This window comes from Xiphophorus couchianus, chromosome 4, assembly GCF_001444195.1.
Source record: "Xiphophorus couchianus chromosome 4, X_couchianus-1.0, whole genome shotgun sequence".
Lineage (NCBI taxonomy): Eukaryota > Metazoa > Chordata > Actinopteri > Cyprinodontiformes > Poeciliidae > Xiphophorus > Xiphophorus couchianus.
Window position 1 is genome coordinate 24,206,509 of NC_040231.1, and position 13,765 is coordinate 24,220,273.

At 37.0% G+C, this 13,765-nt stretch overlaps 1 protein-coding gene and 1 long non-coding RNA gene across 2 annotated transcripts; both read left to right on the forward strand.

Moving 5' to 3' along the window:
- LOC114142719 (cell surface A33 antigen-like) lies at nt 1–2,519 on the forward strand (the record flags this gene model as incomplete). The annotated part of the gene is made up of 5 exons (XM_028014132.1): nt 1–153; nt 230–446; nt 649–813; nt 1,652–1,768; nt 1,860–2,519. Coding segments are annotated over 5 exons (792 nt in total), but the record flags the coding sequence as incomplete, so codon positions are not given.
- Nucleotides 2,520–5,713: 3,194 nt separating this feature from the next.
- LOC114143213 (uncharacterized) lies at nt 5,714–6,190 on the forward strand. The gene is made up of 2 exons (XR_003595192.1): nt 5,714–5,939; nt 6,011–6,190. It is a non-coding gene; the product is annotated as an uncharacterized LOC114143213 (long non-coding RNA).
- The last annotated feature ends 7,575 nt before the right edge of the window (nt 6,191–13,765 follow it).

A 13,765-nucleotide genomic window follows, 5' to 3' on the forward strand; every position in this document is an offset into this window, starting at 1 on the left:
ATTACAGTGTGGTCAGCTGCTGCTGCCATCCAGGTTAACATCCCTAACGATCAGTATGAGTTCGCCAAAGGAGACAACATCACACTGCCCTGCACATTTACAAGCGCTCTACCCAGTCCAAAACTGATCATTATCACATGGTCTGCTGGTGAAGTAAGTATCTCTATGTGTGTTTTTCATTTCAATCAATCGACATACAGTATTTCTCTAATGTTGTGATTCTCAACAGGACGAGGTTCTGAAATACTATCACCCCAGTGGAGACATAGACATTCTATTAGAAGGCCGGGCGTCTCTGGATGTAAATGTTAATGGTGGAACTGGGAAAGCTGACCTTAAGCTTTACTCTGTCACATCGGCAGACAACAACAAATATAAGTGTCATATAAATATCCCCAAAGACGACAAAGGCAAAAATACTGACACAGCAACATTGACTGTTCTAGGTAATTCTTAATTTGCATTCTGAGAGATTGTGTAGCTGCACATGTTTTATCTGATTGTAAGTAACAGGGTTTTTATTATTATTCTTTTTAATAGTTCCAATGTACCATGCGCGGGAATTTTTTATTTTTTTTAATTGTCTTTAAAAAAAGATTTCTCAAAGACAAATAATATCACTCTCTTTATCCTTTTAATTTTTTCAAGTGGCTCCATCTAAACCCATCTGCAAGATTCAGGGTACAGCAACGTACGGCCAAAACATTAACCTCACCTGTGTTTCTGAGGAAGGGTCTCCTCCTCCAACTTACAAGTGGAACAGTTATGATGTCCTAAACAATCCTCGCGCTAATGACCCTAGAACCACTGATAGTAAGTATTTAGGACACACAGAAGCTACAAAAACACAAAGGAGAGTAAACCATTGTGGAGTTGAGCTATGCAGTTCACAATTAAGTTATGCAGGGTGATTTATACAAGACTATCTCGTTTCAAAGAAAGAAGCAAGACATTCTCCCAAAAAGTTTTTGAAATTTAACTTTTTGTCAATAGTTTTTTTTTTTCTTGTGAAATTACCAATTGAAAATTTGAAGTGGCACATCCAGAGTGCTAACTTGAATCTGAATGAGCTAAAGGATAGGACATCGAGGCCTTCCAACCTCAGACCATCAAAGAAGCAGAAAATGGATTTCCCAGATGATTTTGGGATCTAAGTCAGCATTTTGTAGCAACGCTGTGATCCAAAAAGACATACTATGCTGAAAATGGTTTGTATTTTAATTAATAAAAGAAAAACATGGAGGAAAAATGCAATCAGTTGGCAATTATATGCCATGACAACTTTTCAACACTGCTCATAATGATTTTTACTCATGAGTTAGGACTTCGATATGTAGTAGTGCAATAAAATGAGATTGTCTCTTGGTTATTGTTTTAACTAGTTATCTGCTTACACAGCAGCAGCTGCTTGTTCAAATTTTAGGATGAGTTACTCTCATATACACAGATAAGGAACCATTACACTCCTCTGCATCAATGCATTATTGGTTTATTACAGTATTGAAGGTTGATTGCAACAGATGTCGTCATTCCAGATTTTTAGAAAATATTAGAAGCAATACTGAATGTTTCTATGATGTTGTGCAGCCTTACATATAAGTTATAACTTCAGTATACATCATTATTTGTTTTGTTTGTGATTGTCTTTCAGAGGGAGGCATCCTGTCTCTGTACAACATCACCAAAGAGACCTCTGGATTCTACATCTGCACCTCACAAAACAAGATTCGCTCAGCTTCCTGCAACCTCACACTCTCAGTCTTACCACGTAATATATGACCTTCTAACAGATCTGATCATCAAAATAATTAATTCTGCTATTCATTGTTGTCTCAACTCATCTTCTCTGATTTATGCAGCATCCATGAACATTGCTTCAACTGCAGGAATCATTGGAGGAGTCGTTGCAGCTTTGATCATACTGATCGTTATTATCTATTGCTTTTGCTGCCGAAAGAAGGACGACGACAAGGAGAATTATACCAGGGCACCGAAATAAATATATTTTTTCCAACCCTTCAGCTCTAAACAAGACCCAAGACATTTAACGTCTCACAGAACTCAGGTTAACAGATCCATGAATTAGATTTTGCATTCATATGACAGAAATTTGTTATATTTCTGGTATTTTTAATATCAAAATTTGTGTTATCTCTTGACTTGGGGACTTTGTAAAGGTTTGTCCGTGAAACATGCTTTAGTAAATTCATTGTATTTACTTTATTAGTACCCTTAGTACTAATAAGTATTTTTGTTTGTTTTTAGCTGCTTTCAGAAATGAGCTTTTTGTCATTATCATTACAAAGCTTTTGCATTCTGCTCCCTGTCTATTTTGTTACAATTTTGATTGCTCTTTATATATATATTTTTTTATACCATGTTACTTTTTGATCTAAAAATTCTGAACATTTAGGGACGTTTTCAAGGTTTCTGCACAGTCATTATGAATGACAAAATAGTGCCAAGAAAAACTGCCATGAGTTATTTTTCCTTGAATACAGAAAGTCTTCCTGGACCAATGATTCTGTGTTTGTTCTCCCTTATTTAAATCATTCAGTTGACCCCATAACCTCAATTTAGCTGTATAATTTCATAAATTTATATTAAAATTGGAATGTACGTTTGACAATGAATCTGTACATACAACAAATCAATGCACTGTATTGATTTGATGATAGATTTCTGGATATGAATAAGACTTGCTTGTCCTGTAAGGTGCTGTATGATTTGGTTCTTCATAATTAAAGTGAAGTGAGCAAATTAAAAATAAAACAATTAAATCAAATTCTATCATTTTTTTTAACAGTGTTAACCAACTTCTCCTGTTAAGTGCTTATGAAAATAAATCATTGGTTACATTACCACATATAGGCAACTTTGTGATTAGTTGATTATTTCTGTTTTGGCGAGTTTGGAAGGAAATTTAGCACCAGCCGTGTTATCATGTCTACTACTCCAATATTTTCATCCTTAAATGACATAGAAAATTTCATGAGGAAATATAAACAAGACATTAAAACGAATTTAGATGTCCAGTGTGGGATTACAGCGGCGTTAAATGATAAAGTAATGTCGCAGTTCAATCTTAAGTTGACAGAAACTAGTACAGACAGAACAGAAACATAACTCAAAGTAACAGGAAGTTTTTTTTTTTTTGAAAGATCAAGTACCACATTATTGCACAAAAAAACCCAAAATGCACAGTTGCAAGAAAATTATGAATAAGCAAACCACAAAGAGCTACGATAGCAAATGATGTGATCTTTTTTTTTTTACATTCTGCCAGTTTCACTCATTTTCTTCCGTTTTTCACGCTCACCTATCTGAATACAAGAAACAAAACCATAAGTACAGGCATTCACATGCAGTTCCAAAACGTAAGATTTGTTTTTGAATTGCTGCATTTCTGCTTTAAATCTGCTGTTTCAATCTGCTATTTCAGTTTTCATCTGTCAGTGATTGTCCTCTGCAGCTTTCTGCTCAGGACCAGACGTCAGTCATGTGAGCTCATATCAGTCAAAACGTGCTCATTTAACTTCTTCGCAGTAATGTATTTACAGAAAGCACAGAGTTCATGTACAAAACTGGCACAAACAGGCTTTGCTGGCCTGGAGGACCAAAGTTAATGCAGAAGCTAAACAGATAAAGAAGAAGTACTCAAGTTGTCAGTCAGATAATTTGAAAACCTTTTATGAAGTGCTTATTGTTGCATGATGATTTGGCACGGTTGATTGTAATGAGTCTAAGTAGATTGTAATTATATTAAATTGTAATAAATTAGCTTTGTAGAGATGGCAAACCTTAAATTTGACCTGCTTTGTGTAGAAAAAGGGGTTTTCATGCACTCCTCCCTTCACAACTATTGGCTGTGAAATAAAGGGACACACAAACAATCAGAACGTTTTGGAAAAGTTCGATATACTTTGTCACTCATTTCCGAAAGTCAAACTTATACCATGGCGTATAAGCAGCAGTGGAGCAAAATTCAAAAACGGTCAAGATCTATGGGAAACATGTGACCTCCGTAATTATAAACAAAGGTTTTTGCACCAAATCTGAAGTGCTACTTTTTTATTGAAACAAATACTGATTTTATATGCAATAAAATGCAAATAAATTATTTAAAAAAATTATACAATGTAATTTTTTTTCTGATTCTGTCTCTCAGTGGTATCGACAGTGAACATTACAGACCCCTCCTTTTTTTGTAACTGGGGAAACTTGAAAAGTCGACAATGTATCAGTCACTTTCCCCACAGTGATTGATATTGTCACTGAATGAATAGGTATTGAAATATAGAATTTCAATATTCTTTCATAGCTGGGCAGTTGGTATTTTATTTTATACTACAGCCTAAAATTTTAAACAAACAAACAAACAAACAAAAAAACTAAATAAATGTTTCATCATTAATTGATTCATAAAGTCAAACAGCTTATGGTAAAAAAAAAAAAAAATCTATTTCCAATACTTTGTTGGCCCATGATTCTGATTTTTGCGATGATTTTGTACTGAAATGTGAAATTTGGTTACCAAGAACACTTTATCACCTGCGAACTGCTGTCTAAATACTGCTACATATAAAAGAACTCGAGACAGATTAGTATTGGCCTATTTAAATATTTTCTTTCATATTGTTCAAACATTTTAACTGCACGTCTATTGTGTGTATCTATGCGTAATACTTAGAAATATTCTGCACAGGTATCAAAACCAGAAACCGCATTCTTTTAAATTCTTCCTTCCTGTTTTGTTTTGCTGTGTCTGTATCCGAGTCATTTTGTGCAACACCTGCCAAACCAGTTTGACAGGGGAAAAAAAACAATTCTGTTACTCAGTCGCACACATTAGTTATGACAGCAAATTACCGTCTGCTAATCAATTCTCCTAAACTTTGTCTGTCTTACAACATCATTAAGGTGATTCTTGCAAGGTGAGGGAAGAAAACAAACATTTCTGTTACAATTATGGAAAGCATTAAGCAGCAACCCCCTGCTCACAATTCTCCAGGATCAACTTTCTGAAGAAGAAAAAAAAATACAACACAGATTCTCTTATTAAACTGTACTTTTTTTTTTTTTACTTAAATTTCTTCTTCCTCTAACAGTTTTACGAAAAACATTGTGTCAAGTAGCAGCTCTAAGAATCAACACTGTCCATTTTAAAACGCAAGGCCCAGCAGACCATATTCAAAACCTTTGGCCTTAACATGCAAGGTTTTACTTTAACAGCCATGGTTAATATTCAAAAAACATTTTTGTTAAACGGTTTAACAAATACGTTTGGCATTATTGACAAATATATTTAATTTCGCTATGGGATCAATGAAGTATTTTGGAATTTGAATAAAATTTTTGATATGAGTATTTTTGTCGATCGTTTTGGAAAAGTGGTCCATTACACGCTCTTATGATGACTCGTTCCTTCTTTTAAAGAGATTCTGTTGGCTCTAGAGGCCTTTATTTGACATTTGACAGACAAGAAGGCGGGTAGACTTACAATGATGGCGACCGGGATAGTGACTGGTGACATCACCAAGGACTAAGGCCTCTGCACTAAAGGTCGCGCCACTGCCGCGTGCTTCTATTTTTTTTTTTTTTAACTTTAAATAATTTAAAACAAATCAACACGAAAAATAAACGGTTGATTAAAATTGTGAGTTGGTGTTTTTGTGAACTCAGAAGCACTGCTGAGTCCTAATGATGAGCTTCAGTGTTGAACATTGTTGCTGTTTATTCAACAATGTATGATCACATGATCATGGAAATGACCATCGTTTTAATTTATTACAGTGTGGTCAGCTGCTGCTGCCATCCAGGTTAACATCCCTAACGATCAGTATGAGTTCGCCAAAGGAGACAACATCACACTGCCCTGCACATTTACAAGCGCTCTACCCAGTCCAAAACTGATCATTATCACATGGTCTGCTGGTGAAGTAAGTATCTCTATGTGTGTTTTTCATTTCAATCAATCGACATATTTCTCTAATGCTGTGATTCTCAACAGGCCGAGGTTCTCACCTACTATCATCCCGATGGAGACATAGACATTCAATTAGAAGGCCGGGCGTCTCTGGATGTAAATGTTAATGGTGGAACTGGGAGAGCTGACCTTAAGCTTTACTCTGTCACATCGGCAGACAACAACAAATATAAGTGTCATATAAATATCCCCAAAGACGACAAAGGCAAAAATACTGACACAGCAACATTGACTGTTCTAGGTAATTCTTAATTTGCATTCTGAGAGATTGTGTAGCTGCACATGTTTTATCTGATTGTAAGTAACAGTGTTTTTATTATTATTCTTTTTAATAGTTCCAATGTACCATGCGTATGTATCCCTCAAACTTTCAGTGAGGCTCAGAAGTCACCACAGGCAGACAGATGGAGACAGGCAATGAGGGACGAAATTGACTCTCTTAAAGAAAACGAAACATTTGAACTGAGCGTTCTACCAGAGGGTAGGAACACAGTTGGAGGGAAGTGGGTATATACACTCAAAGAAAATGAAGGAAAAGAGATTTTCAAAGCTAGGTATGTAGCAAAAGGCTACAGCCAAACAGAAGGTATAGACTACCATGAAACCTTTGCTCCAACAGCTAACATAACATCAGTGCGAGCATTAATGCAGATAGCAGTTCAGAACAACCTTAAAGTACATCAGATGGATGTCAAAACAGCTTATTTGCATGTCCCAACTGAGGAAGAAATTTACTTGGAACAGCCTGAGGGGTTTGAACAACAATCAAAAACAGGACAGAAATGTGTGTATAAATTAAAGAAATCCCTGTATGGATTAAAACAATCAGGGAGAAATTGGTACAAACTCCTGAATGATCTTCTTGAACAAAACAACTTTGAAAGGAACCTAGTTGATCATTGTGTGTACAGAAAACAAACAGAAAATGACACGGTTATCGTGCTCATTTGGGTGGATGACTTGATCATTGCTGCTAGCACCGTTGAGGTTTTGGACAGTTTCAAAGAAACAATGAAATCAAAGTTTAACATGAAGGACTTAGGCAAAATATCACATTTTTTAGGCATACATTTTGAACAAAAAGAAGATGAAATAAAAATGAGCCAAAAGAAGTACATCCTAAAAATGTTGGAAAAATATGGAACGTTGGACTGCAAACCCAGATCCACCCCATGCGAACTAAGACTTGATCACAAAGAAAATTGTGATGCGATGAAGCAAAAGTAATGAATCCTACTAACTATCGCGAGATAGTAGGTAGTCTGATTTATGCCATGACCTGCACCAGACCAGACATCGGTTGGATAGTGAGCAAACTTTCCCAGACTTTAGCTAAACCTATGACAGAGGATTTAGTGAATGTTAAACATGTTTTGAGGTATCTGAAAGGTACTTGTGACTATGAACTAAGTTTCAAGAAAAACAATGAAGACTTGAACCTTATAGCCTATAGTGACTCTGACTGGGCATCCTCAGTAGAGGACAGACGCAGCACCACAGGTTATTGTTTCAGTTTAACGACACAAGGTCCAGCCATTTCCTGGAAATCCAAGAAACAACCAACTGTGGCTCTTTCCACCTGTGAGGCTGAGTACATTGGGTTAACAGTTGCTGCACAAGAAAGTCTATATTTAAGTCAACTCTTAAATGGTATGGATAGCAAAAAGTACAGCTGTACAATGCTTCATGGTGATAACCAAGGGGCCATTGCATTGTGTAAAAACCCTGTGAACAGACAGAGATCCAAACACATTGATGTAAAGTATCATTTTATACGCAATGCACTGAGAGAAGGGAAAATAAATGTGGTGTCCTGCCCATCTGAAAATATGTTTGCTGACATCTTAACCAAACCTGCACCAAAAGCAAAATTCCTGAAATGTAAAGGATGGTTTTTTGGACATTAAATATTTGGAGGTAAAGAAGATGAGAACAAGGGAGGGTGTTAGAATATGTTCTCATCTTAACTTATCTTTGAGTTATTTTGTGTTATGTGTTCATGTTTTCTAATGTACTTTGAAAGGTACAGTGGCAAGTTCTGTATCCTGTCACTTTCTGTTTATGTGCATGTTGTACTGCTGTTGTCCACTGGGGGCAGTGAGAGCGAGTTCTTGTGTATAGGCAGCACTGTTCTAACCAATGGAAGTGAAGAAGTTTATAACCTGAACGTTAGCAATAAAGCGAACACAGCTATCTAACGAAAAGAAGTGTTTCATTGCAAATATGAGTACTGAACAAGAAAACGCAACAGAAATCCATGAAAACTTAAAAGCCCATTATATTAGGAAGACAGCAACGTTCATAGTATTGTTTTATTTGCGTCTGAAATACGACTTTGTCTTTTCTAGTTGTCATGGTAACTCAAAGCGGGGAAAAAAAAGAGAGCCGCATTTGCGCATGCGGTTGTGACGTCAGCGCAGCAGGTGCAAAGAGCCCATTGGTACATTGATCTTGTAGCCGGAGAAACTGTAATCTGTTTTGGATTCTTTAAACTGGACTGCAAACATTTGTTTTTGTTTTATATTGGCAATAAAAATAAAGGTTTCAAGAGCAGAGCTAATGGTGCATTTGAAATCCATGAAGGCTATGTGTTCCTCTGTTTGATCAATTACTATTTAATAAGAGAGTTAGTTTTAGTTTCACTGAGTTTTCATCATTATTTTTCTTTCTATGAAACTTTAACTGTTTAAAGTTTCCTCATCCTTTTCCTTCTTAAAAAACTTTCATATTCCCCTTTCTTGTGTTTCACACTCCTGTCTGTTACTTGTTTTCCTTTATGACTTTTGTTCCAGTTTTTAGATATTTTTTTATTATATTCATCTACTTATTCCTGTATTTAATTGGTTAGTTTTTCATTTAGTCATCTATTTATTTGCCAACACACTGTTATCACAATCTTCTGTTTCCTTAATTTCTTGGCTCTTTCTTTAGTTTTTATTTTATCCTATAGTTCTAGTTCTATTTTAGTATTAATTAACCTTTTAACCTGTACTTTACTATCCATTTATTCAGATATTTTGTATTTTATCAGGGTCCTGCCCTTCAACACACTCCCAATATTTTCACTGCTGTTAATCTTTTGATTTACATTTACTGTTGAAATATAAAGCAGTAATTCGTTCAATGGTTGCTATGCCGCCATCTGCTGTGTATTCTCCAGTACTGCAGTTATTTTTCTACCATCCCGGACAATTTAAATGAATTCATTTATAAAAGAAATTAAACGAACACATATTGAAACACTTCTCTCCACTTCCTGCTATTTCTACCCATTTTAAACAATTTAGACGAGTTTGTCAACACCTAGGCTGATCTAAAAACTGGTTTCTTTTTTATAGTGGGTAACAATTAAAAATACCAATTGTGGTAATCCTTTCTTGGACTCTTACCAGTGGAGGATTCTTGCCTCTGCATCCACAATTGGTTTGCTCCTTCCAAACCCGTTACTTTAAATGAGATAAAATACCTAAAGGTGTTTATACCTCCAATCACACTTCAGTTCCGGAGCTGAAGCGTCTTCACGCAGGACTCCGCCGCCCTGTTTTTTTACGGAATGAAACTTTTAAGACGGATTTAAGCGGCTGCTCGCTGGACCCCGCCATCCAATTATCACCACAACAGCATAAAGTTAAAGCCGTTTAGTTTCAGCTGTTAGAGCCCAGGATTCACAGCGTTTCTTACACAGGATTTCTTTTAACGCGAACGCCATCAACTCATTCACGCTTTTCTTCTAAAAGAGAATTTACTCTCAGTTGTCTCTCCCCTTCCACGGAGTCCCGTCAAGCGTCAGATTCCAGCTGGTAAACCAAATACCAGTCCCGGAAAAGGATCTCTAAACTCATTCTCAAACTGAAAAAGAAGAGAGAGACAAGTGAGTTTTAGATTTACTTGCAAGGAGAACGGACAGCAGCGTGCTTTAGTTACAATCTACCCGCTCTAAAACAGCTCCTCCCAGAGACTTTCTTTTTATTTCCTTAGGGCGGTCCTAGTTACAGAGCCTATTCAGGGGTCTCAAACTCCAGTTCTCGAGGGCCGCAGTCCTGCAACTTTTAGATGTGCCTCTGCTGCACCACACCTGAACAGAATAATTAGGTCATTAAGGCTCTGGAGAACTGATCTACACAAGGAGGAGGTCATCAAGTCATTTCAATCCAGTGTTTTGTACCTGTGGCACATCTAAAAACTGCAGGACTGCGGCCCTCGAGGCCTGGAGTTTGAGACCCCTGGATTTGGTTATCTTGAGTTAATCACATAGCAGCTGCTTCTTCTGTTCTCTTGAGTCACAGGTGTGTTGCACCTGCAAGCTGCCATAATGCAAAATTCAGAGTTCTTGTTTATTTCCTTCTGTAGAAACGATGCAGGAACTGATGAACCCACAGAACAAGGAGGTGTCTTGTGCATCCCTGTCTCATGTACAGTTCCTCTGTTTCTGGTCCATAAACTTTGACCCTTAATCATCCGTCAGTCATCACTCTTGCTGCAGACCATCTGGTGTCAGCTTCCAGTTTGACCCGTTTAGATGTCTTCCTGCAAGCATCTCTCACTAGGCACAAATTCCAAAAGCAAACAAGAGTATTGATATTTGTAATTCATTTAAATCATCACTATCCCACAAACATCCTGTTTCCAGCAACCCAAAATACCCTTTTCTGTTAAAAAAAAACCCAGGGTGGCACCCAATACGCCAACGTACTTGAACCGTACAAATGCATAAAAATTCTCGCTACTTTCTGACATGCTGAAAGTTCCTCTTCCTGGATATTTACCCTGACTGGTTCTTCCCTTTGCTGGACATCTTTGCTTTTTTCTGCCACCCTGGATTTGATCCTATCATTTTTAATCCTCAGAGCTACAATCTCTTTATGTAACTCTTCATTTTCTGTCTCTAGCCACTCGAGTTTTTCTGTTTTTTCTCTTAAATCGTCCTCTAAAGTGTATCTCAGTTTTTTCTGTTCGTCTTCCAGTGTATATTTTATTCTTAACTGGTCTTCATAATCACAACTTATTTGGCGTACACTTGCATTTACTTCCGCCAGGTCCAGATGAATTTTTCTGATTTGTTTCTTGTAATAGTCATTCGTATTTACAAGTATGTTATTTTCCTTTTGCCAGTTGTGTGTGTTGTTTGTTCTGTTGAGTTGCTCCAGTTTAATCTTCAGACTTTCCACAGTTTTCTGAAGCTCTTTGTTCTCCTCCGCCAGCTTGCTGCGGTTCTTCTGCAAATTGTTAATTTTTGCCAACAAAAAATGTTCTTCTTCCATCTTTGCTCTCTGGTTCAAACTGCAAATGAATTTCTCTGTGGAATCTGGGAATACAAAGGCAGCCGCCAGTGATGTCATAGACAGGATGAGTGACATCACTGTGACATCAAAGCCACAAGAAGTCTGTTGGGTGTGGGGGAGGGGGGATGTTTTTTTTTTTTAAACTTTATTCACAGACACACTGCACAACGACAGAGTGAAACATTTGTTCTGCCTCCAGAGAAAAACAAATACAGATAAATATATTCAAGATGAAGAAAAAGCTACGGGGCTTCGGTCCCCAACTGTTCATTCAAAGCAGTACAGAGTTCAATTGTTTTAATAGCTATTTTTTGTCTTTGATAGTCTGGATATAAAACTTAGGTTCATTGTAAAATGCAGCAAAGCATGGCTTCCCCTACCTGGAACAATGAATATGATATTTAAATAGTGACAATATGAGAAACTCTGAACTGTTGAGCTTTTAGTGAGGCCAAGTAAGACATCTTCCTATAACAGCATAAATTGAGCTTTTATGTTGTTGTGGATAAAGTCACACCGATTCTGCCAAAAAGCACCAAAGGGACAAAACAAGTGGACAGCAGTTTAAGGATAAGAATCACAACACGTACAAGTTGCATCAAATTCTTTCTTGAATATAGAGTTCTCATAAAAGGATTAGTGCAAACATCTACGATAGCTTTTCATTTTAAACGGGTCGGATATTCTGATGAAGTGATATTTTAGTGTTTGTCGTGTAAATTGTTCCAATGCTATGCTAAGCACAACCTCTAAGCTTCCACTTCAGTCTCGTCACATAAAGAAATGAGTGATAAGAAATCATATTTAACATTAACTGCTATAGTTTTCGGTTTGTAAACATCCCGGTAAAAGTTTTAGACACGTAGCGCCGACATGCAGCTACCGACTTACACCGACTCAGCTATTTATCTGAGCTACGAAACGACGAGGCAGCACAGGTGGTCAGAACAACGGCTCATGTTAGATCCTTTCACCTGCATACGGTTTGATCCATGATCAATTCTTGTTGAACTTCTGTCTTTTTTTTCCCCTCTCAAAATATCCAAGGATTCTTCTGCAAAGCTGCTGGACGACTTGACTTGTTTGGCGACACTGAAGCGGTTCCTGCATTTACTGTCTGCCCTCACAGAGGAGCAGCTGAGAGACTCACCACAGCTTTTACTCTGATTTTAAACGCTTTTCTTTTTGTTGCCTTATGTGACCTTGGGTACAGTTTCTGTTATATGTGGAGAACCTTAAATCCTCTTTTTACCAGATCACACAGATAAGTTTGTAAAAATGATCAGAGGTACTGTTGCAAATTAAATACAGTTTATTGAATTCACAAGTTCAAAGATAGTCCGTTTATTTTATTATACACAAATGACCATATTAAAATAAGAGTCTATGCTGGCCCTGGAAACCTTGTAGCTGAGAGACATAGTTAAAACCCAATTAAATAAAGTTAGACTTTTTTGGGGGGAGGAATAATAAAGAAAACACAAATACAACTAAATGCACCAAGTGATCCCCAACAAAAACACACTCACACAAAAAGCCCTGGTGAAACAGCAAAGGAAAGAAAATGTCCCCTTCCACTAGTCTCCTCAATCTGAATAAAACACCCTGGGACCCAGAGACAGCAGAGATCCTTTGATTGTTTAAAACAAGCCAGAGGGCTGGACAATAAAAACTCCCCTTCCTCCAACAAAACCAGCAAACAAAAAATACTTTTGATCAATAATAACTATCCTAAAGCTAAAGCTAAAGCAAGAAACGTTTGATCAGCTTTAACTTCAGACACTGAGAAAAAAATGTTTTTGTGTCTTTTTATTTAGTGGACGTAAATATTGGGGTTCAATTATATTTGCACACAAAGTTTTTTATTTTAATTGCAAAATGTATAGATTTTTTGTGCAGGTTTGGCTTAATGGTGCTCTGAGAACGTTTTTTTTTTTCCAGCAGATGGTCTTTTTGAAGCCCGTTTACATCAATTAATAATCAATTATTAAATAAAGTATTTTTCTCAACACTGACTCTGAGGGACCGTGCAGCAGAGATGTTGGTCGTGGCTTCAGACTGACTGGATGTTGTAACTGTGATTTTCAGTTCATGTCATTTCTGTTGTAATCTTTTGATCCCACGTCGTTTTCATGGCCTGCTGCTGTTGTGCATTTATTTTCAGATATCAGGTTTCATTTCTGCAGAAAAGTCGCATCAAGCCTTCACCTGAGTGGGAACTTTGGCTGAACTCGCGTTGTTTAGTGATTCAGTTCCACAGTAAATCTTCAGCTACTCAGAAGAGATCACTTTTAAACCTTGTCACATTTATCAAACACTAAATGCTTTCGAGGAAGATTTAGGGTGAAAGTCATTCAGCCAGTTTGCTTTTCAGAAAACCTGAACTGAATTTCACTGGTTTCATATTCATGTTGTTTCACTGAAGAATAGAGGATAGAGAAAGGAGGTGATTATGCAGCTGAAACAGAAAACCTGATGGCGAAGCTCTAACCTAGAA